The sequence below is a fragment of the Scophthalmus maximus genome, chromosome 15 (genome assembly GCF_022379125.1).
Source record: "Scophthalmus maximus strain ysfricsl-2021 chromosome 15, ASM2237912v1, whole genome shotgun sequence".
In the NCBI taxonomy this organism is placed as follows: domain Eukaryota; kingdom Metazoa; phylum Chordata; class Actinopteri; order Pleuronectiformes; family Scophthalmidae; genus Scophthalmus; species Scophthalmus maximus.
Window position 1 is genome coordinate 21,351,514 of NC_061529.1, and position 23,518 is coordinate 21,375,031.

General features: G+C 42.8%; 1 protein-coding gene across 2 annotated transcripts in view; it reads right to left on the minus strand.

The window, feature by feature from the left end:
• Positions 1 to 1,698: 1,698 nt before the first annotated feature.
• pals1a (protein associated with LIN7 1, MAGUK p55 family member a) overlaps positions 1,699 to 23,518 on the minus strand; it is a 31,780-nt gene continuing 9,960 nt past the window's right edge. For both annotated transcript variants that reach the window (XM_035609385.2, XM_035609386.2), the window contains exons 2-17: positions 15,672 to 15,981; positions 13,442 to 13,619; positions 12,808 to 12,908; positions 11,309 to 11,416; positions 10,147 to 10,224; positions 9,923 to 10,063; positions 8,632 to 8,793; positions 7,979 to 8,056; positions 7,675 to 7,858; positions 7,396 to 7,467; positions 7,153 to 7,224; positions 6,290 to 6,457; positions 6,056 to 6,145; positions 4,681 to 4,793; positions 4,388 to 4,498; positions 1,699 to 4,236 (exon numbers count right to left, since the gene is read on the minus strand). In XM_035609385.2, the coding sequence (XP_035465278.1) occupies positions 4,060 to 4,236; positions 4,388 to 4,498; positions 4,681 to 4,793; positions 6,056 to 6,145; positions 6,290 to 6,457; positions 7,153 to 7,224; positions 7,396 to 7,467; positions 7,675 to 7,858; positions 7,979 to 8,056; positions 8,632 to 8,793; positions 9,923 to 10,063; positions 10,147 to 10,224; positions 11,309 to 11,416; positions 12,808 to 12,908; positions 13,442 to 13,619; positions 15,672 to 15,848 (2,010 nt within the window). In that variant the 5' untranslated portion in view covers positions 15,849 to 15,981 and the 3' untranslated portion in view covers positions 1,699 to 4,059. The remainder of the gene's footprint in view (positions 4,237 to 4,387; positions 4,499 to 4,680; positions 4,794 to 6,055; positions 6,146 to 6,289; positions 6,458 to 7,152; positions 7,225 to 7,395; positions 7,468 to 7,674; positions 7,859 to 7,978; positions 8,057 to 8,631; positions 8,794 to 9,922; positions 10,064 to 10,146; positions 10,225 to 11,308; positions 11,417 to 12,807; positions 12,909 to 13,441; positions 13,620 to 15,671; positions 15,982 to 23,518) is intronic.

The window sequence follows — 23,518 nt, forward strand, 5'->3', positions numbered from 1 at the left end:
AACTGGAGCAGCTAAATGGACTTCAGCCGACATTATTTCTCTGTGTGGCTAGGCATCGTATGCGAGGCAGATATGAGGTCCCTATAAAAACCTATGGGCCTAAATAGCCCCAACTCCACAAAGGGCTGACACAATATCATTTCAGGTTCAAAGAGCAGGAGATTTGCATTCAGGTCACACAGATATTTATTTAAAATTCGAAAAATGGAAAACCTCAGAAAGGAGAGAAAAAGCTTTTATTTCACAATAATGAAACAGTTAACAATAAGGAAAATGGCCAAAGTATAAAATGAGACAATGTTAGATGGCAACACTTCATCAGACAGGGTTCTTACCGCGGGGAGATTCTATCGCATGCACCAGTGATACCACCACATGAGCCCACTGTTCACTAATACCAAACCACACAGCAGCTACACTGTGAAAGAAATGCACATCAAAAAGTAAATCAAGTGACCACAGTGGTGTCAATTTCGTGTATTCCCTGCAGGTCTCCTAACTGCTGATAAAGAAAACAAAAGAAACTAAATGAACATCAGTTGGTTCAGCTACACAAAGATGGAAAGGTCATATCACAATACAAAATATATAAATGTAGAAGTCCATCTAACAAAAGTCACTGAATATCCCACAACATCTTTTGCCGAGTCCAAAGAAAACAGACACATCGAGCCTGACAAGGATGGTCTGGATCCAGCAAAGCAGCAGTCTGGCACTAGGTCTGCAATAAAGGAATATGTGTGAGCATAAGATAGAAGATAAAAACTAAATAATGAATCTCAGAGGGAATAACCCTCCTACATTAACCATGCAAGTTTAATTCACCTCGCTCAATCTGGGGCCCTGATTAGAGTTGACACCGGAAATCTTTGCAGGTCGACTTCTCTGGCTCAAACAGGGGAGAGACGAGGAGGAATTGCTTCTTTAAACCTGGGGCTGGTAGAGCATACATCTGTCAACATCCACCAGGACAAAGCTTCACTTCCATCCAATCTACAGGGGCTCTGGTGGCTATTCAATTAACACACATAAACACCCCCTTACCTGCAGTCGGTCCTGCCACATGTCTACCAGGATTCAGGATTCAGGCCAAGAGGCCCTGAATGGCTGCACTTGACCTTGTGAAGGCAGGGTGCCCTTTCTGACTCTACCTACAGAGGGCAACGTTTCCACCATGACTATGATTTACACCTGTGTGACGACGGAAGGGTCTCCTTGACAACAGTTCAGGAAACCTTGTTGGCATTCGAGCATGGAAGTTCATGCTCGCCCTTCAGGGCAGCGTGACTCCCAAAATGTTTCAATCCAAAGTTCCCCTTATTACGTTTTTCTCTTACCTTTCAACCACACCACCACGTCTTCTTCAGTAAAAAGAAGCGGCTTCAGGGTCATCGTGTTTAGCGAAGATTGGGAAATGACTCCTGGGCCGTTTCCTTTCACTGATGAAAACCAGGAGATGCAACTGAAAGCTTGAAAATAAATAAAATAAGCAAATACATTGACATTTAAAATAGATTGAATTATGATTGACAGAAAACACAAATGAACTATCAAACTCCATTACACTTTCAGTAGTCTTTACATCTGCTATTCATTTATGGCAGTTATTTGAAGTTGTTAGGAAATTTGGTTTTCTACCATGGTAATGGCACTGTCTAAAAAACACATGAAGAAAAGCACACGGTAAGCAGTCCTATATCAATCATCAATTATTTATTCATTGTGAATATTTATACAAAAGGCAGATTTTCTCAGGAAGATGACGTGATGTCTGATACACAGGAACAATTAACTTACATTCAATACAGTTGAATCCACTCCCCCCCCCCCCCCCCCTTCCTCCTGGACCAATGACAAAGAGGCAATGGGGGTGAAACCTGCAATTCTATTGGTGCACTCTGGACTTCTATTTTAAGCATTACATACATATATATAAATGCTCTACACAGTTGTAACAGTGATATGGTATCGGGCCTACTTCAGATCATAATAATCATAATCATAATAATAACTTCACTTGCTCGCTCGCTCACACGCACACAGACACACACACACACTCAGTCACTAAATATATAATAAATTCAGCATCATGTGCCGATCAGGAACGCAACTAAAAACTACAACTTCCCTTCAGCCACCGCCCCTCAGGGCTCGAGCTCAGAGGTCTACTTAGATGTGATCAGACAGGTCATTGGTCAGTCAGAAAAAATAATAATAATAATAATAATTAAGAAGAAAAAGACAGAAATGAAAAGTCAGCCAGTAAAAAGTGAAATCAAGTGCTGTGTGTCTGTTACTTTAGTGTTTATTACAATAGTGTGAACGTTAACCAGCGAGTCGGTCCATATGTCAGTCGGTCGGTCAGTCAGGGTCCAGAAGGCTGCAGTGTCACTAGACGCCGCCCCCGTACGGCGGGAAGTCGGCTAACGCACTGCTGTGGTGTGTACATAAAGGATGCGCGTGTGTTCTTCATAGCATTAAATTGTAGTGGCTCATTGTGAATCTGTGTGGGAGACATTTTGTGCCTGGGGCCGAGGCCAAGGCAGACTTATTCAACAACAACTAAAAAAGAATCAAGAAGCTCGAGTTCAAATCCTAACATTTACATTGATCATCTGCACTGTAAAAGTTCAAATGATTTGCGCATCATCATCATTTCAATGCTCACAGGATAAAGTCGTCAGAGGACGCACCATGACAGAGGCCAGACATTTCAGAGAAGGAACAACTTTCCAAAAGGAAAAACAACAAGGAACCAAAAGAAAAGAACATTGTTAGTGTTTCAGAAGTGGTGATGCTGCTGAAACACAAACACGAGGATCGGTGAAGCACTGTCCACGTTCATCTTGCTGAGGACTCTCTCCCTTTCAGGACGGTCAATAAACAAAAAGGTTTTCATTTCATGGTTATGTTCATCACCAGAGCCTCCAGGACGATGGGTACATTCCACAAGACGTTGCTCATGTCCAGTAACAGTATCAGGGCCAACGTCCAGAGAAACTGTTGAAGTTGGACTATACATCAAAAAGTTGTGATTTTATGAGAAAAAAAAATGATACAGAAATAAAGTTATGGTTAGGCGTCGCAGTATAAGAGAATTCTGAGAATAAAGTCATAGTATCAGCAGAAAATGTTTGTTTTTGGAAGATAATAAAAGTTATGTTGTGCTTTAAGGCAGAATATAGTCTTAGTTTAGGAAAACCATTTGTCGATTTAAAAAGTCATGAAGTTGTATTATACAGATTTGTTGTCGTTTTAAGAATCAAATGTTGTGACGTGATTGTTTTTTACAAAACAAGACACAATATTACAAGGCGTCTTCTCGTCCGACAGAGTGAAGGGAAGTTGAAGGTAGAATTGTAATTTCCTGAGAAAAGGTCATAAACAAAAGAAAATGTCCTATGTATTGATCAAAGCAATAGAGAGTCAAGAAATAGTAAAAAAAAAAAAAAATTTAAGTAACATTTGACTTTAAAAAGAATGATTTAATGCTGCGTTTGATTAAAGTTGTACATGTGAAGTGAGGGGACGTGACGAGTGAGGACTGTCGGGTCGTGTGTTTGTTTCTACATTCCAAACACCAGTCGTCAGGAGATGTTAAGATCCAATCACAATATTCTCTCTTGTAATATTGATTTGAAATATCATATTTCTATAGAGAAACTACATCTTTCATTCTCAAAGTGTTAAGATTTAGACCCATTACTTTTTTTGTGAAATTGCAACGTTACCTGAAAATATGATGACTTTTTATCTATATATTGTGGCAATAACACAGCAATACAGCGCTGCATAGTATGAAACGACAACTTGATCTTATAACAACTCAACTATTATAATATCACAACTTTATTCTCAAAAAAATCTCATTCTCATCAACCCTAATATTAAGTCATTACCAACAACACAGCACACCCAGTAAAACAGGCTCCACTTTTTGAAATGGGCTCCGTGTGTGTGGTGTGGTGTGGTGTAGTGTGTGTGTGTGTGTGTGTTGTGGTGTGGTGTAGTGTGTGTGTGTGTTGTGGTGTGGTGTAGTGTGTGTGTGTGTGTGTGTGCTCAGCGCAGCCAGGAGCAGGGCACCCACTGAGGCTCAGTGTCCAGTTTGTTGATGAGTCGCAGCAGCTCGTTGAAGGCTTTGTCCTGGTCCGTGTTGACGATGACACCATCGAACTGGTGACCGCAGCTCTGCTCCATCTCCCGGGCCTTCTCTATGATGTCACGCAGCTCCTCGGGCTACACACAAGACACACGCGCGCACACACACACACACACACACACACACACACACACGTTACTAAGGCAAATGTTTTTTGAAGGTGTAAACACTAGTGATATTTATCTTTGAGTGAGTGCAAAGAGACGGTGTCGACAGTTAGACGGGAACCTTGGGGTTCTTGTTCTCTTTAGCCAACAGGGCTCGGAGTCGCTCCTGGGAGGGCGGAGCTATGAAGATGATGTAAGGCTTCAAGTCCGAACTCCTCAGCACCTTCAGAGCCTGCAGACAGACAAACAGACAAAGAGAGAGAGAGAACATGTACTCGTTGTTTATCAGTTGATTATTTAAATTTTGTGTGCCTGTGTGTGTGTGTGTGTGTGTGTGTGTGTGCCTGTGTGTGTGTGCGTGTGTGTGCGTGTGCATGTGCGTGCGTGCGTGCGTGTGTGTGTGTCTCTACCGACCTGTGTGTGCAGACAGAGCACGCAGATCTTCCCAGTGTTGATGACCTGCCTCACAGAGTCGGTGCTAGTCCCGTACAGGTTCTTCTCAAAGTCACCGGATTCGATCAGCTTCCCTGAGAAAAGTACAAAAAGATAAAAAGTTAGAAAATATCTCGGCATCAATCAAACTTTGGGGCCAAATCCTTTATGTTACTGATCAGTATGAAAGAACATGATCAGCCAGTGAGTATCACTGTATCACTGCCTTGAGTCCAGTGCTACCAGTGGTTAAAAGCTCCACAAAGAGCCTTCAATGTCTAAATACACAATATGAATTCTGCACTCTTTTACTACATCTTCAACACCCACTGATATTCAGCATGTGGTGTAGCGCTGGGATACAGCTGGTGAAGTGAGCTGTGGGTTTTCTCTTTCACCTTATACCCAACTGTTTTCAAACTCTGGCTCTTCAAACGGTTTCCCACAGAACTAGATCAATCTGTAGCGGTTAGCTGAGCAGGGATGTTCTGCCGTTCGCTCTCCGTTCACTCTGGTGCTCGACAATAGGCCGAGGGACAGCTCAGACTGCAGAAAACGACATGAGCCTCACGGCAACGTGCATGCCTGCAGTCGAAACTCTGACGAGGGCTGCCTGCGAGGACGGTACAACTTTATGGATGTTCTGAGGGCACACAGACGTGGGCGGCGGATGGAGGGACAGAGGGAGAGAGAGAGAGCAGGCCAATTGGAGCGAGTGAGCGGAATCTTATTATGTGTGTCATAAAAAAGTGGGTTAATAATGAAACAGTGGCGGGACATATGAGACTGTGGCGGGTATAAGTTGAAATGGGAAACACTGGACATTTAAAGTCACGTGACCACCAATTTCTCTTTTGGTTTCCGGAAGTTTGTCTGCTTAGGGCGCCCATAGTCAACATGGTGGAGCAACCTGACACAGGAGTCAGTCCACCTATGTAACTACAATTAACTTATTCAAAGTTTATGAAAACACTCTGGTTTCTTTGTTCCAGGTGATTGAACAAATATAAACACACAGTTATGGACAATATATTCAATTTCTATTATTCTAAATATTACACAATGTAGCTTGAAGTTAGCCTGAGACAAAGATGAATTCTGGGAGCCCATTAAAATTTGCTCTGCCAGATTACGGTCTGGATCTCCTCCAGTGGGAAGTGACTTCCCCTGGCAGTACAACTTGCCAGTCCAATCACGACCGATTATCTGATGGTGGGCGGAGAGAAGCGACCAAGGCTGCTGACGAACGAGCATTTGACTAAAAGTTCCTGATATTTTGCTCTGCGTCCGTTGGATACGCCTCTTGGAAAACCGAAAACGATGACACTGACTGAAGGTTCAAAATATGAAATCTCACCAGCTGCCAGTTCTGTTTCGAAGGTCTGACGAGACACAAAGTGGTAGTCTCGACCGCTCAGCTCGCCTTCTCGACGGCTTCTCGTGGTGTCTGCAACACAGGCACAAAGAACTGTTCTTAAATCACAGACAAACAGAAAAGTGTCTACTGTGTGTGTGTGTGTGTGTGTGTGTGTGTGTGTGTGTGTGTGTGTGTGTGTGTGTGTGTGTGTGTGTGTGTGTGTGTGTGTCTTACGAGGTACAGCTCCGGCGAACCGTTCTGGTTGGTTGTTGAGCAGTCTCTGTCGAAGCTCTCCTTGTCCACAGCTGGTCGGACCAATCAGTGCGATAGGACGCTTCCTATTGGCCGGCTGGTGGTACAGAGCCATCTCCTCATAGGTGAGAATCTCCTCGTTATCAAAATCTGGACCAATGGAGAGGACAGAACAAATGTGTTGTGACTGCAGCGGTCATGACACCGTTTGCTATATATTAAAAAAATTTACAGTGACTTATTAGTCTTCAGTCAGGTCAGCTGTTCACGCTCAAAAACAAAACAAACTCATCCTGGATATACATTCTTTACTTGATACACACGTGTATATAGAAACACTAATTGTTTTATTGTAACATTACGTTACATTCATTTAGCAGACGCTTTTGTCCAAGGCGATTTACAATAAGAGCATTCAACCTTGAAGATACATAAACATTTATCAAATAGGCAAAATTATTGTTTCTTTTATGGTCAAGTTAGTTTGGTCATGGAGCAACTATTCAGAAATGTGAGGTGAGGTGACAAGTATCATGTGACTGGTTCAGTTCATCTGTTTGTTTGTTTGTTTGTTTCCTTAGTATGATCACTCAAACAGTTATGAATGGATTTGCATGAAAACTTTTGAATAAAGATAGGTGTCCGCCCTGGCAACAGCTGATTCAATCTTAGGAGGGATCAGGACGTGGATATTTTGGGTGAAGCAGCATATAGGTGGGGGATTGCTCAGCCTTGACAGAGGTCTGCGCTCTCTGAGTGATCTTTTTCAGTCTTTTTTGGGGGTTTTTAAATGCAATGAGTGTTACGCTTTAGATTTAAGAGCCACACAGGAAAACTGGTAATACCATCATTCCTGTGAGTGTTGTACAACAGCTTCTTCCTCTTCCTCTTGTTCTTCTTTGCACACCACAGCTTCCCTGGGAACAAACACACACACCTTCAGGCTCACTGACTATGTATCAATCAATTCTTTTGTACATGGAATGGGAGATGGTGCACGGACTGCATTTATATAGCAAGCGTTAACAACTACTCAAAACTCTTCACGCTACCACTAAGAGTCACATTCACCCACACACACAACTGACCGGGCTTCTCAGGTTCCTTGTCTTCTTCTATGGTCTGTTTCATGGCTTCTCTCTGCTGCTGGAAACTTTTGCCTGTGGGGAAACAATCAGAGAAGTCATATCATAACATACAGAGCTGAACAACAGTTGATGAAGTGGAGTGTGGCAGCTAACCACCAACCACCCTGTGCATTTACCCACAGAAGTCTGACTAAGCATTCTTTCCATGTTCCACCAAAAATTTGCAATATTGAAGAGAAGAAAGCCCAAAAGGTTCCAGCCACAGACAGACAGTAGTACCTGGTACCAGCCCAGCGAGCGGCTGGTTGTCCTCATCGCCGTCCCTGTAAGCCTGCCACCAGTTGGGGTCCGACTGGCTGATAATGTGGAGAATGTCTCCTTTCTGGAAGGACAAGCCCAGCTCTCTGCACGGCACGTAGGGGTCGTCTGAGGGGTCGTAGTCAAAATGTGCCTTCACGTGGACCTGGAGGGGGGAGGAGACGTGACCAAAGGCAACTGTTCATTAGTCAGTCTGGTGAAGGGTAAGGAAAGAAAAGTTGGTTTTGTTCCTGGTCAATGTTCACGTTGAGGACTCAGCACTCACCACACTCTCTTTGACAGGAGGAGGTTTGCTCTGATTGCTAGGAATCAGCACAAAGGTCAGTAGGCCATGCATGTCCGCCTGACAGACACACACACACACACACACACACACACACACACACACACACACGCAGAAAGAGAAATGTACTTATTATTTATCAGTTGCCTGCATCACCTGAATATTTTGAATTTGTACCATTGTGCCCCGTGGAATCTAATAATCATTTAATAGGACCAACAACTCACATCACAGATCAGTGGGATGGAGGTCAAATCTAAATGTTGGGTCGTAAAAAACCTACAGTTTGTTGGTTGCTCGAGTCTAAAAGTTCTCATTGCTGGTGTTTCATTCATAAGGAAAAAAATGCTCCATCAATGACCTTCCTGGACATTATTATTGGTGGCCGGAGGGACCAACTGTGTGTAACCAGAGTCGGCTCCGGACTCATTAACAACATGACAAAATAGTCGACTTTGGTTGACAACAGCTCAAAATTAAATACCTACATTAGTCAACGTAAACACCTACAGTAAATTGTAACAGGTAATCAACTGGAACTGACTATAGTTCAATAGACTGATATTAGTAGAATAGTGTTATTTATCACTGCATGAATGGACTGTCAAATATTTGCAAATGATAAAAATACTCACGAGAATGTCAAAGACTTGGTTGACGTCTTTCCCTCTGATCTCGATGCCGTTAATCTCCAAGATTTCGTCTCCCTCCGACAACAGTCCGCTCCGTTCGGCCGCTCCGCCTCGAACAATGCGACTGATCACCACGCTTTCCATCTCATTACGAACAGTCGCCCCCTACAGGACACACAGGGACATGACTGCATCACTGTGGGATTTACACTGGATTATTTACAGTATAAAGACCCGAGGAGAATCGCTAATACTTTGTTTAAGAAGACAATTCTTTACAGGCACATTCATTAGATAAACTTATTCTAAAGTGAAGCTTAAAAGATTTAGAGAGCATAAAAACAAAGCCTAATATGAAGAAGAGGCTAAAGTCAGTATTCACAGTGATATCCTTATTTAAATGATATTGATTGACATCTACTGGAGCTGGAGGTGTTGACCTCCATCTCTGTAATAACCAATTAACCAATATCTTTTTTAGAATTAGCAAAAGTTAATTTTCATAAATCTTTTGTATAGAACAATAAAAATAAAGTTATAGATTTTGACCTTGGGCAGCGTTTATTTCACAGAATCGGTCCTTTGAACATTTGAACACTAAAACAGAAAAGGCCAATTTGAATCAGCTCCATTTCAATATATCGCATGTGATTATAAAACAAAAAACATTTGAATCCCTAGCCTCTGTTATTGTGAAAGATGAGCATTAAATAAATTTCTGTTTGTTTCATTTTGTATGGTTGATTGTTAAGATTGTGTCTTAAATTATGGAACAAATTGTTCCAGTTCACTTTGAAGCTGCCACTATTTTCCAACTGACATTTAGCTTTAGCTTAATTTCTTGTCACAATGTAAAATGTACCCACGTGATTGACAGGGCACCTTTTTCTCATCGACATTTGCAAATGGAACGGCCCTGAACAGTGGATCTGCTCAAAAAGGCAGAGTACCTTTTAATCCAAAAGTACCCAAAATTTGATTTGTTAAATCAAAGAAGTGTTTCATCTCTGCTCGCCAGTTGAGGGGGCTGATGTCCATTTACACTGGACAGACCCACAGTGGATGGACATCACTTAGGGCTTCACACAGCTAGTGACACAAAGTGTTGTTTTTTAAAGTGCTCATGAACACCTGAAAACACAGAGAAGTAGTGGAACACAAGCTGAACTAGAAGTGTGGTAGTGGGCCACCATCTTCTCCTTGGTTCAGAGTGAGTGTGTGTGTGTGTGTGTGTGTGTGTGTGTGTGTGTGTGTGTGTTTTGTGTGTGTGTGTGTGTGTGTGTGTGTGTCTCACCAGTGGGATGTCTTGGGCCTTCTCGATGCGAACTATCTTCACAGTCTCTCCTCCCCACTGGGTCAGTGTTTCTCCTTGAGCGGGCAGCGGCTCGGGCTGCATTTCTGTCTCCGCTATGCTGTCATGGGCCAGGAGCAACGACTGCAAAACACACACACATACATATACAGTCACTACGAGATTCTCTTTTCTTAACCTGCTTCTACAGGTGTGCGCGCGTGTACCTGGATGTGTGTGTCTGACAGCAGGCTGTTGAGTTCGAGGCCCTCTTTGTTCTGACTTGACTGGGTGAGATTCCGGACCTGAAACACAAGAACATCACCAATGTGAAACACGACAGTAGTTATGATGCAGCACATCATCACTGTGGCACATTCTGTCATGTGGTCCTTTTACAGCAACACAGCCAAGAGACTCAAGGAAGAAGACAGCGAGCGAAGGGACAAGGTGCTGGAATAGACATTTGTTGGGACAGGATAAATGTTCTGGCATTTTTTTTCATTTTGTAGTAGGAGTAAGTGGCTGATTAGAGAAAAGACAATCTGTCTGCCATACCAACCAAGTTTAAAATGAGTAAAGACTTAAATGTCTTTCGATCTGACTCTGGCCGAACCTAAAATGAGAGGAGTTCTGAGGGGGTTTCTCTTTGTTCTTGTTTTAGAGTTGCCCACCGTGGCTATATTTCTCTCTTGAGCTTCATTAAGAATGTCAAAGGAAAATTTTTATGGGAGTTCGTGTGAACTTTTGGAAGCCAAATGGAGGGGAGGGGGTGGAGACGCCGACACAGAGCAGATATAATGTGCTGCGCCTTAATGAGATTCCACTGAAATGAGCCATGAATAGCTCCAACAGGCAGCCGGCCCAGCACTGCAGCAGGGAAATAATTGCAGCCCTGACAGTAATAGCAACCTGGGTACTGGTTATGATCAACAAGGGGCCATTTGGTAGTCAATCACAGAACAATTGAAATTTACTTTACTCTGCTCATTCCAACAGCTTTGGATCGGTCTCAGATTGAGTTTGAGCTGAAACTGACATCGTCGTCCATTGATACCAAGTGTGTCTTTTTTTTTTTCTTTTTTTTTTTAATACAATCACAAAACAAAAGAGTTTGTTTTACTAAAACTACCTGTTTGTGCACATACTGTGAAGCAGCAGTTTTTCAGTGTTTCTAATTGATCTGGAACAGAGCCGCTCTGTCTCCAACCCCATCACACACTCGCTGACCCGGACTGTTGTGTGTTGTGTGTGTGTGTGTGTGTGTGTGTGTGTGTGTGTGTGTTTGTGTGTGTGGCGTAGTCTCAGATGAACATGATGCAACAAGGATCATCAGTAAACGAGTCATTATATAATGATATAGTCATTATATGGAGGAGCCCATGTTACCTCCATGGCCAGCGGAAGTGCCTGGTGTGTGTGTGGGTATGGAGGAGAGGGTCGGTGCATGCTGGAGGCCACGGCATTATGGATCTTCAGAGCGGACTGGAAGTCAGACTAAAGGGTAAAAAATAAACAAAAAGAGAGAGAGGAGGTTGTTCTGTCAGATTCCACATGAAAAGCATTTACATGAGTTAAAACTGAAATGATTTCCAACTAAAACATAATACTCTGTGAAACCGTTATTCCTTAGTGGCACACCTTGAATCCAATTACACTCATGCAGATGACGTGACCCCCCCGCAGTTGACTAATCACTCACGGACCCTCCCCGTCTCACACATATTTTCCTACAATGGCGGACTCGCTCCCTCGTTTTTCACCATGGGGAAAAAAAAAAAAACTTCTGCAAATTAGTTGAGTAGTTGCATTTTGCAACCATCCGGTATACATACACATACCACAGACTTATTTCCATCATGTACACTTGGTTTAGAAAAATAACTGACAGTTGCCAGGGGCATTTATTACTAACGGGACTGAAAAAAAAATGCTGCCAGCTCTCTGTCACTCAAACTGATTAATGAGTAGATCAGGTGGTGTGGACACAACAGAGTGACTAATAAAAATCCAAACACGCACCAACTCCCATCGCAGACATGTTGGAGTCATGTAGTGGTTTGCAAACGAGACAGCTGCATCTGAAGATACTTCAATCCATATAAACAAGATTTCCATCCCTACTGGAACAACTAAATCATATTAAAAGGATCTTCTTTTCTTCTTCTTCTTCCTTTCTTGGTTGACAAATGACACAATTGTGCATCGCAAACATCATCTGGTAAAAAGCGGGACACAGATTTCGCAGGCTGGTGTGTGCGTGTCGTTTCAGGCCATTTTGGGTAGAAGATCCATGAGTCTGAGGATGCCTTTGAGAATCACAAGGTAAACTGCATGAATGTGGCCGTATTAATACGAATTGCACAAGACCAATGCTGGTTCCAGATTGACACCAAAACTGCAGCTGCAACCGTTTAACGACCAATAATATACATTTGTGGTGTATTATTGTTCATGTTTGACTCGTCAGCAACATTCAGCAGTTCATATTCCACCCACAGAGTTTCTGGACCGTCAGACATTTGGACCCCAGGGGAAGGAAAAAATCCCCCAGAAACCAAAACTAAAAGTATTTTTTCCTCTCGGTTTCAGAGCTTGAAAAGCGAAAATATTCATGAGCTTCAACAGTACCGGGGGAAACAATGAAAAGAGCGCTGAGCAAAAAAAAACGGGTATTGTTTTACAGTGGCCTCCACCCCACTCCTCGGTCCAGCTGTAGGAACCTGGTGAGGCCTTTGTCGCTACGGATGCTCCGGCTCAGACAGCAGTCAAGACACCGCTCCATTTTTGTAAATCTCTTTTTTACCTCGGAGGTCAGAAAGTATTGAAAAATACCACAATTACATGTTCACCCAAGGCTCTTTCCCCTCTAATTCCATTTATATTACCTTGTTTAGTAGTGCAAGAACCAGCTCGATGTCATTCTGACTCTGCTGGTCGGACAGGCAGCCCCGGACCTGCTTCAGTGACAGCAACAACTCCTCCAACTCTGCAAGAGACACACATCCACATCAACACGTTCAGATTTTAGACAGAATCAAACAGAAAGAGACGAAAGTGAGAAGAAGCTCCAAGTCACACTTGCTTTAAAAATGATCAGAGGATGACGGCAGGCGACGGCCTCCTTGTCCTGGCTTCAGATAAATGTGTGTGTTACTGAGTTCTACGGTGTGTGTGTGTGTGTGTGTGTGTGTGCGTGTGTTCCTGTTTGTGCGATTATGTGAGCGTGTAAACATTACCACCCCTGGCAAAGTTTTAATTAAGTCGTCCCAAGAGCCTCTCCTGTCCTTCTCTCCCTCCCTGAGGAATTCCCTCCCTGACGGCACACATGTCCTCTTTACATTCCTTTCCCTTCAAGCTTCCTTCATCCTTCACCTCCTTTTCTACATCCCTTGTTTTTTTTTTAAATTTGAATGATTTTTCCAACATCCTTTACACCTCAGGCTCTTTATTCTTTTCCTCTGAGATCTTGAATGAAACAACCTGCTTTTCCACACTTGAGTGAACGTGTGTGTGTTTTACCGAGCAGTGCGTGTGTGTGCTGGCTGCCGAGCGACGGCTGTTGCGATATGTATGCGTCCTCCAGGAACGTGGGGTTGTCGATGCCGATGTGGGGATTCTGAGAGAGTTTCCTGAGCCTGAGCGAGGCGTTCAGGTCCAGCTGCCGACCCTCCTCCTCTCTGCGACGCCGAAAGTCCTCCTGACACACACACAGGAACATTTCATTGTAGTTTCACAGTAATAAAGTGGACAACGTGTGGGTTTCACCAAGTCTGCTAATCACACTATTATTTTATGACTGTCACACCACACATCCTCAGTTAAGGTTCTTTTATTATTTGAGGTGTGTTGATTTTCGTTCTTTCATCAGACACATTTGTCTCCATATTCTGTGCATTTACGCTGCATCATTAGTCAGACAGCTGACGCCTGCAGATAGAGATAAAATGATTCAATGTACCATGTAGTGTCCTGTGTGGAAGCATACGATTCATTTGTCCACTAACTGATTCAGAGTTTTCCTCTGTTAACACTTAGGATGAAGGTGATGAACTGAGAAATGAAAAAGCACACATCACATTTGTTTGTCTCTTAACATCTTACTACCGAGGCACTCTCTGCTTCCGTTTAGATTTTTCTAAAGCAGCAATTTGATCAACCCTGATTGTTTTCTGAAATTAAATTCATACATAAACTTAACTTGTAGCCATGTATGTTTGCAGGAGCGTTAACCTTGAGTAAAGTAATGAATTGTGTGTGTGTGTGTGTGTGTGTGTGTGTGTGTGTGTGTGTGTGTGTGTGTGTGTGTGTGTGTGTGTGTGTGTGTGTGTGTGTGTGTGTGTGTGTGAGCCCTGTTAAACACAAGATAAGAGTGGGTTCTGCTTCTGCTCTCAATGACATTCACAACACACACACACGTACACACAGTCTGAGTGACTTCCACATAGTTTTCGACATGTTGTCGTCCTTTTTTTAAGATCCACTTTATTGCAACGGTTGAAACATAAGGCGTGAGCATACAAGTTGTGTGAATAAGTTAATGGCTAACTAAATGTTACCTGATGCTACAACACTTCTTAATCTTACACATTTATAGTTAGCTTTTGCAATCTGTTTGTAACAGTAACATTATAATATTCTATAGTTTGTTTTCTAGATCATTTAAAGGATAAATAAAGGATTCCTATTGTATTCATACAGAAAACACATCATAGCTACACCGCAACCATCATAAGTCCTCAGTTATGTTTCTGAATCAGAAAGACTTGGAGCAGATTTTGATAATTACGTTCCCTTTTTTCACTGATCTCTTTGACTGCCTGTCTTGTAAAATTTAATTTTCTGTTCATAACTTTTGATACCATTACATCCAGAATGTGGCAGGGAAAAATTCATCACAATCAACTGTAGCAGACCTGAAGGCTTTTTCAAATGATTAATGGCAGGGGTGAGCTGTTCTGGATTTAAACCTGATGGTGTGGGTCTTCTCCAGGTACTCCAGCTTCCTCCCACAGAACAAAGACATGCAGCTCAGGTCAATTGGAGACTCTACATTACCCGTCGGTGTGAATGTGAGCATGAATAGTTTTGTCTTTTGCATTTTGGCCCTGTGATGTCCAGTCTGTACCTCGCCTCTCTCACCCACTGTCAGCTGGGATTTGCTCCTGCCCTCCCACCACCCTCAGAGGATAAGAGGTGTAGATAGTGGGTGGATGGATAATGCCTTAGGCACAAAACTTTCTCCAAGCCTATCACTTTAAGTTAGTAAGCTATGCACCAACTGACCGGCGGTGACCGCACGTGGACGTAACTCTAGCCAATTCGATTAAGTTTTTAAAGAGCTGAGAAAACCAACAGTGTGAAGATGCTCTGTACCAAGATTTATTAATAAACCTTCAGCCTTCTGATGTAATAGATTTATAAACAAGATAAACCTGGTCTAATTTTACTGCACTACAGTATTTGTCCAAGTTGCCCTATATTACATTTAGATATGCTGTCAGTCCATATTGTCTGAAAAGAGTAAACATGAGCACATTTAATGTAGTGATGTAGATCTGGAGATATGCAGGTTATGAAAATAACAATCATACAAAGCCCCTTTTGTATGCAGTGTTGTCTTCCTCTTATCCAAAGGTTATTAAAATGGATTTTGAAGCTACATTGAACTCTACAATGCAACGTATTTCACATAAGACTATATGATTTTTGTCTAGAGCACTTGAGCTGCTTGTGTGTGTTGTGTGTGTACCTGGTGCTGTCGTATCCTCTCGAGCTGTGCAGATCGTCGGAGTGGTAGCATTCGACCCCCCAGCTCTCCCGGACAGTCAACGGCCATTTCTCTGTGCTGCTGTCCTCCCCTCTGCTCTTCATCTCCTCCTCCTCCTCCCTCCCCAGCAACATGGCCATTCAAATGGGAGGTCGTCATCCCTCAGACATACACACAGCTAAAGTCAATAGTGTGTGTGTGTGGATTCCAGGGATTTTTAGTTAGGTGTGTCTCTATATGAAGGAATTCTAGGAGGGCGGCTCAGAGAACAGGGCAGCCATGATAACGTTACCTGTGGAAAAAGCAAGAAAATGACGTCATCGATCTAGTTTGACTGGTGCCATTCTGTAGGAGGCATTCACATAGTCATTTCACATTCACGTTAACTGATCACAAGGATTTTTTCCACTACTGTTGCTTTGTAGTTGCTATATGACAGCATGGTGTTGCTGGTTAATTTTCAACCAACACTGGTCACAAGCTGAACTTAGAGCTAATAGTGTCAAACGCCAGCTTGTATACACCCAAGGCCATTTCCTTATCGCAGGACCCTTGACGCGAGACCACCACTTGGGTTTTATGTTATAGATATATTTGCTGAAAGTCAGTGAAAATAATTATTTCTCCGGAACCATCATTAAATTATCAAAATTATTTAAAGATGTGTTTTCTATGAATTTCTTTTTAGTTTTCATAAAAAAATCATAGGTGTTGCTTAGGTGTTGCTAGTTCAAATCTTGGTGTTGCCTGGCGCCGCCCCTGATCCCCCATGTGAATCATAGATTATTTCATCGGCCTGGTCCTGGACTGGTCAAACGTGCAGTGTGTGCGTGTTCAACACCAGCACTTACAGCACACCACTCAACTGACCTGTGGATTTCCTCCGTTCATAATCAGCTGTTACCGTCACCATGAACTAACCGGTGAGGTTTACTGACTGTGGACAGACATTAAACAGACATCGAGCAGGTCGGCCACTGATGACAAACATTGTGAGAGTCAGTCGGTTAGTGACATCACCAGCAACCACCACAGGGTCGGGGGAGAAGCCAGGCCACAAGACACCAACCACTAGGGACGCTAAGTTTTTTGCAGCTGATACCGATTGCCGATTCTTCTTGAGCAATATCTGCTGATAACAATCATTCTTTTGTTTGTATTGTTATAGTAGCTAGTATAGCACTTGATTCTTTTTCTGTGTCGCTAGCTCTCAGCTACAAGCACGCATGTGTTAAGCCAGGAACGAACATGATGAGGTGATCATGAAAGCACAAATGCCAATCTGCCGATCACCTGATCATTGGCGGTCAATCGATCAGAGCAGTAAGAGTCGGAGGGGCCTGACTGGCATTTGAAAAAGAAATACAAGGAGAATTGTCCGACTGGTTGGAGCAGACAGAAAGGATTCTGTCACTCAGGCTACATCCACATCATTACATTCCACTTTTAATTTTCTAGTGCCGAAGACGGAGAAGTTTGGAAACGCAGCTGGTCCAATTTTTGTTTGAAAACTGGGGCTGTGCTGTAATGTGTGTGGACAGGCATAAAGTGAGATGTTTGGAAACATTCACTTCCTGATTGGTTCTTATTAGTCACTTCCATAGAATGCGGAAGTAGCTGACAATTGTATTCCCTTGAATGACCAGCAGGGGGACGACGCGACTGGTCGCAAAAAGAAGTCCATTTTTATTGAAGTCTATGAAAAATTGACTCATTGGATTTGTAACGTCAGTAAACGTGTTCCTGAGGAGTTTATGGTTCAATCTCTAGTTTCAAGTCTTCTTCTATACAGCACGATGTTAATTTAGTAAATCGTGGTCCCTCCCATTCAGAGTTAGATAGAAGATAAAGCACAGTGTGCATTGGGACATTACTGTGTGATTGACAGCTAGTGGGTGCAGGTGGAGATGGACGTGCAGTGTCCCCAAGCTCTCAGTAAGACCTGCCCCCCTCTCTGCCAAATAATACAGATACTTCTTGTTTCAAAAAACCAAGATGGTGCTGGCTAAAGTGCCAAACTTGAGCCAGCTCACAAACTGTTCTGATACCATTTTTCCCCTCGCAATTCGGACACATGGAATTTGCATATCGGCTGAAACTGAGAGAACCGATCGATACCAGTGCATTTATAGAAATAACAATTTTAATAACATAGCTGTTTGCGACTAATAGTGATGGTTGCCATCATTGTTGTTTGGCCTGGCTCAGGTTAAACCCTTTGAAAAACTGATGCATACAGAGAATGAAGGTTTACCTTATAAAACAAAGCAACAGCAACGTCAGTTTCGAAAAGTAAGGGTATAAAACAACAATATGGTACATGTGGGAATTGTGGGACTTTCCAACGTGAAATATCGCTGACATTTTGTCTAGCTCTGGCTATCACTCTACTACCGGAAATCCCTTCTTCTTCACTGCTCTATAACCATAGCTAGCCAGTGACAGTACAGCACAGCTGCTGTTCTGGAGCAACAAAGAAGAACCGATTTCCGTTAGCCAGAGCTGTAGAGAAAAAGTCAGCAATTTGGCAATATTTGGCAAAACAGCAGTTGTGCTGTACTTTCACTGGCAAGAAGAAGTGGTTTGCGGTAATCAGGGATTTGGGAATATTTCATGCTGGAAAGTACAGTTTTAAACATGTGAACCTACTTGAAAGACATGGAATCGGAACGGTTTACACATTCACGTACTCGCAGACGCCCGATACGGTATTTTCGGCAGTATCAAAGGTAGCAGGGTGGAACTAGCTAGTATTAGTATAGTGTTCCTAATAAAGTGCTTGGTGTGTGTGGATGAGCGGTTTACTCCTGATTGATTGGTTCACTGATGAACCACTTAAACACAAGTTACAATATGTTCACTGTCCACCTCTCCCCTTGTTTCGCTCTTTACAAGTTCAGAGACGACAATGTCATGAGAGCCCCCCCCCCCCCCCCCCCTTATTCTCCACACATAACCATGACAACGGCTTTGTCAGCTGCAGGGTGGTCCCCCTGTCGGGCGCGCACGCACACACACACGCACACACACACAATGAACAGAGTACTATGTAGGGAGGTGGTGGGCGGGAAAAGGGGATGGATGATAAAATTGTGGGAAAGACACAAGGGCGAGCAAGTAGAAATGAATACAGAGAGGAGAGAGAGGGATTGCAGCCTTATCTGTGAGTGCCACAATAACAACTATCTCTAACCAGCAGGACTGTGTACACACACAAGATGATCAGAGTACTATGTAGTTAGGTGGTTGGTGGGAAGAGGGGATGGGTAATAAAATAGTGGGAGAGACAACAGAGGGCAAGCAAGGTGGAAATGAATGGAGAGTGGAAGAGAGAGAAGTAAAAATAAACACAAGAGATTGATGGAAGCCTTATCATTGAGTGACACAATAGCAGCTATCTCTTACCAACAGGACTGTGCACACACACACACACACACACGAGAGAGAGAGGTCCCATGATGCAGCAGTGAGGAATGCCAGGCAGCCCTGAGAACAAGATTCCATAGATGGGGGAAGGGAGTGTGTGTATGTATGGATACCGTGTAATATGTGCGTGTTGCATGATCTCAATATATTTGCACTGATCTCCTTCAAAGTCTTTAATTGTAGGGAAACAACTGGGACCACATCAGTTTCTCTTCTTTATCAGTTCCAACACTATGATGAGGGTTATAACTCTACCTGTAAAATAGCATGTGGCCAAAACTGCATATCACATATAATCAATGACGTTGTGATACCAACAACCTGTTTAGTCTTGTGCAAATTTGATACATATTTGATACATGTTATTTCAAACGTCCGTGATCAGGATGCAGGTGCACCCTGTGGAGCTCTCATTACTTAACTCACATAAACTCACAATTAACACTGGAAACGTGTAAATCCTCTGTTTAACGTCGGGGCAAGCTGCTATATATTGTGTAAATGTCACACGTGAACCGTTTTATTGTCCTCCCGCTGCATTGGTCACATGACTCTTCTTGTACAATCACGACAGAGGTCAAAGATCGGGCTGCTTTTAATTAGCTCCAGATGGATGATAACCCTGAGACTGCAGACCTACCATGTCCATCCCAGTCAGCAGTGTGGGAACATGTCGGTTACTGACACAGATCCTGTCCATTGGAGCAGAGCAGCAATGCTGTAAACTACACAAGCATTATAATAGAAAATACAAACTAATGGCTGTATGATTTTCCCAGATGTGTTGGGGCTCTTTTGGATTTGACCGTCAAATCGACTTACAGCTCTGGTGACAAAAGACAGTCTGCAGAGACAGCTTTCAAATTCTGACATGACAGAAAACACTGGTTAATGCAACATATTAGGAACCCATTAATACAAGGGCTCCATCTATTAAAAATAAATAAAATAGATACATCATGATTTTTAATTGACTAATCCAATGTAGCTTCAACAAATTCCCAAATCGAATGTTTGCATGTTTATCTTTTCTCAGTAATCCTTGGAATCAGCGCTAAATGTTGAGCGGAGGCAGCAGTGAAGTCCCCTTTGTGGAATCCAGTTACTACAGTATTCACAAAAAGAAAGGCTATTTGAGGTCTGAAGGTAATGTAGACGATAACTGGCAGTATGAGCTGCCTGGAGTCATGACAGAGTCTCTGTATACGGACTCATTATTATTATTACTGCACAGTTTGTGACAGTTATGACTCAGGGTGGTTAGCGGACTCCATCTCAAAGCAGATCGGTTTGTGTTGGTTGACGACGTATCGTCCCTGGCAGTCTTCTCCCTGCCGGAGGGGCTAACGTTGGCCGCTCCGCTGTGTGCAGATGTCAGGCTGATGTTTTGTCAACACAATGAGTCGTGGAGCATACCTTCAGTTTCTGCTCGGTTTGTGCCCAAAGGGAAATTCTAAGAGAACGTGCGGTACTTAGTTGTTTTATATAGAAAAGCATTTCGTTAGATATGCAGGAAAATAAAACCCCTCTATGTGTGGCGGGTTGTTGTAGAAGACACGAGGGTTCATAAAACAAGCGCCATGTGCATACAGACGTTGTTGTGGAGGTCAGGTGGATGGTGGTAAGTTGCTCTACACACCAGAAAAGTGTCAAATTATTTCAGCATGTTGCATATTGTACAATATTAATATATAATGGTTGAAGATAAACTGATCCAGCACCAGAAGAAACCATGCTGGTGCAAAATCGCCCTTTATGGCTGGTATTTTTTTCATCCATATGTTTGTGTATGTGACACGTGTGAGCAGGACTTCAATCTCAGAACTCAAAACAGTTATTCTCTTTGCTGCTCGATGCCATTTTCATGATTGAACTCTTCCTTACATGGTAATATTTGGACATGAATCGTGCTAACATCGTGAACATTTGCTCCAATGAGCACAAGCGGCGTCATGTTTACACGGGTGATTTACACCCTTTCAGAAGTTAGAAGCGTTTGCTGAATCTGACAAGGCATTGAGGACAAGAATTAGAGCTGCAACAGGTAATCCATTACTAAACAATCGCCAACTATTATATTATATCATAATCGATTAATCGGTTTTATGGAGAAAAAGGTCAAAATCCTCTGATTTCAGCTTCTTAAATATGAATATGTTCTGGTTTCTTTGCTCCTCTATGACAGTAAACTGGATATCTTTGGTGTGTGGACAAAACAAAACATCATCTTGGTGTTTTGGGAAACAGGATCTTCATTTTTCATCATTTTATGGCATTTTATTGACCAAACAACTAATCGATTAATCGAGAAAATAATCGAAATATTAATCGATTATAAAAATAATCATTAGTTGCAGCCCTAATAAGAATAGAATAATGATTTCACAGACACATTCCAGGCAGTGTGACTCGCAACGAACCTGCAAGTGTTAAAATATCAGGGAAAAAATTATGTTGGCGTGTAAAAATCTTTTGCCTTCCATTTGACATTTTCATGCGTTCCTTATAGTCACAAATAATATATATCAGTACAACCACAAGCTTGTCCACATGACCAAGTTATATCTTTTAATGTCTTCTCTCATGCCTGCAAAGTATTGTTCTCTGTTTCAGTCCAAAATTATTCAAAAAAAGAGAAAAAAGAAAATATTAAAACTAATTATAGAAATTAATTATTGATAGAGTTATTATTGACACATAATGATCACTACAATCTGTGCCTTTTTTTTCATTTGTAAGGATATTTCAAGTTGAGCAGACCTCAAAAGATAAATATGTTCCAGCCAAAGACAAAAATAGCATGACAGAGTGAAAATTAAAATGCAGACACGAGACTGAGCAGCAGGCAAGTGGAGGTGAAGCAAGCGCCTGATAAGGTCCGTGTCTGAGAGACGGTGGAGCCACGAGACAGATAAAGGCTCTGCAGTCTGAGAAGCTGTGTCTGATGCTCACACATCACAGAGGCGAGGATACAAGTCTCCTCACAACGTTAAACCCGAAGCTAACGCCGCAACGAGGAAAACCACGGCGTTGGGATGAAATGAGGATGTCGTTGAAACTCATCCAGAGTTGAAAACTGTTGGAAACTATCCTGATGGATTAATTCAATGGCTTCTTAAAAAGATCCCACAGCCTGGGATAATCCTGTGATGATAGTCACACTGACCACTCTGTTCAGGTTAAGTCGTAGATTTGAACGCTTGAAGTCCAGTGTTAGTCTATGTTGACAGGAATGAAAACGTGAATGCCGATTAAACTAAGTGGGTGAGCATTAAAAGGTGGGACGTCGATACCGCGGCTCCTCTCGACCGTCGGCGGTTCGATCCCAGCTTCCCCTAGTCTGCATGCCGATGTGTCCTTGGGCAAGACACTTGACCCTGAATTGCCTCTGGCGGCTCTTCTGGCAGTGTACGAATGTGACAGAAAAGGCGTGGGAAATAGCATCGCTGTATGAATGTGACTGTGACATTTTCATCACTGTACAGAGCTCCAGACTAACTTTTAATGTGCTGTGTGAGTGACGGGCAGTGAGAGCTGGCCCCGCCCCCTGCACAGGACAGGCCCCCACACAGACACACAGATCTGTCCTCAGGATTGGGAACAGTGAAGATTCATCATAGACGAATGCATTCATTTATAGCACCGTTAGCAGCACAGATAACGTCGGAGCTTATCGATACTTTGATCTTTCACAATTTAGCCCCGGGGGCTCGTTTAATACCGGGTTGCGGTGCCCATCCCTAATGTCAGGCGCACCGGTTCGACGGAGGAACACTTTTAGTCGTACTACAAATGCAGAAGAGAGACATGTAACCGAAATATGCATTACAAGGTAGGTAGGGAAGTGGGAGGTTATTATCACAATATCACAAACTCAAAATCTGTAATACCAACCCACGTCTGGATTAACGTGAACGTGCTTATAATCACTTTTTAACTGACATGACACGTCCACCTGTGCCTCTCCTGCTATGACAAATAAAAATGTCTGCTATTAAAAAGTCCTATTAAATTGTTTTTTTAATCAAAGGGGCAGTAAGCATTTCGAAAGCAATACAAGCTTTGCAAAAGTCAGCGAATATTTCCTCACCCTCCGCTAGCTGTCGCTTTAGTGTGCGCGCACCGGAAAAAAATCAGGGTTTTTGGGCTCAGCCCTGTAAATCGAAAACAAACAAATGGGGCGGACCGCACCAACAACACTGTGTTGACAGTTTATACTCATCACTGGTCGACACCTTAGGAGACGTGCTAGCGGGTGACGCTGCAACTCTTTGGCCTAGTGGTCAGTGCGTCGCACTCACGTACACGATGACCCGGGTTGGCGGCTCCGGCCAGGGCAGTAAAATTACAACAACAATGAGAGAAACAAGCTCTCTCCAGAATTGGCAGATGTCTCACCACTC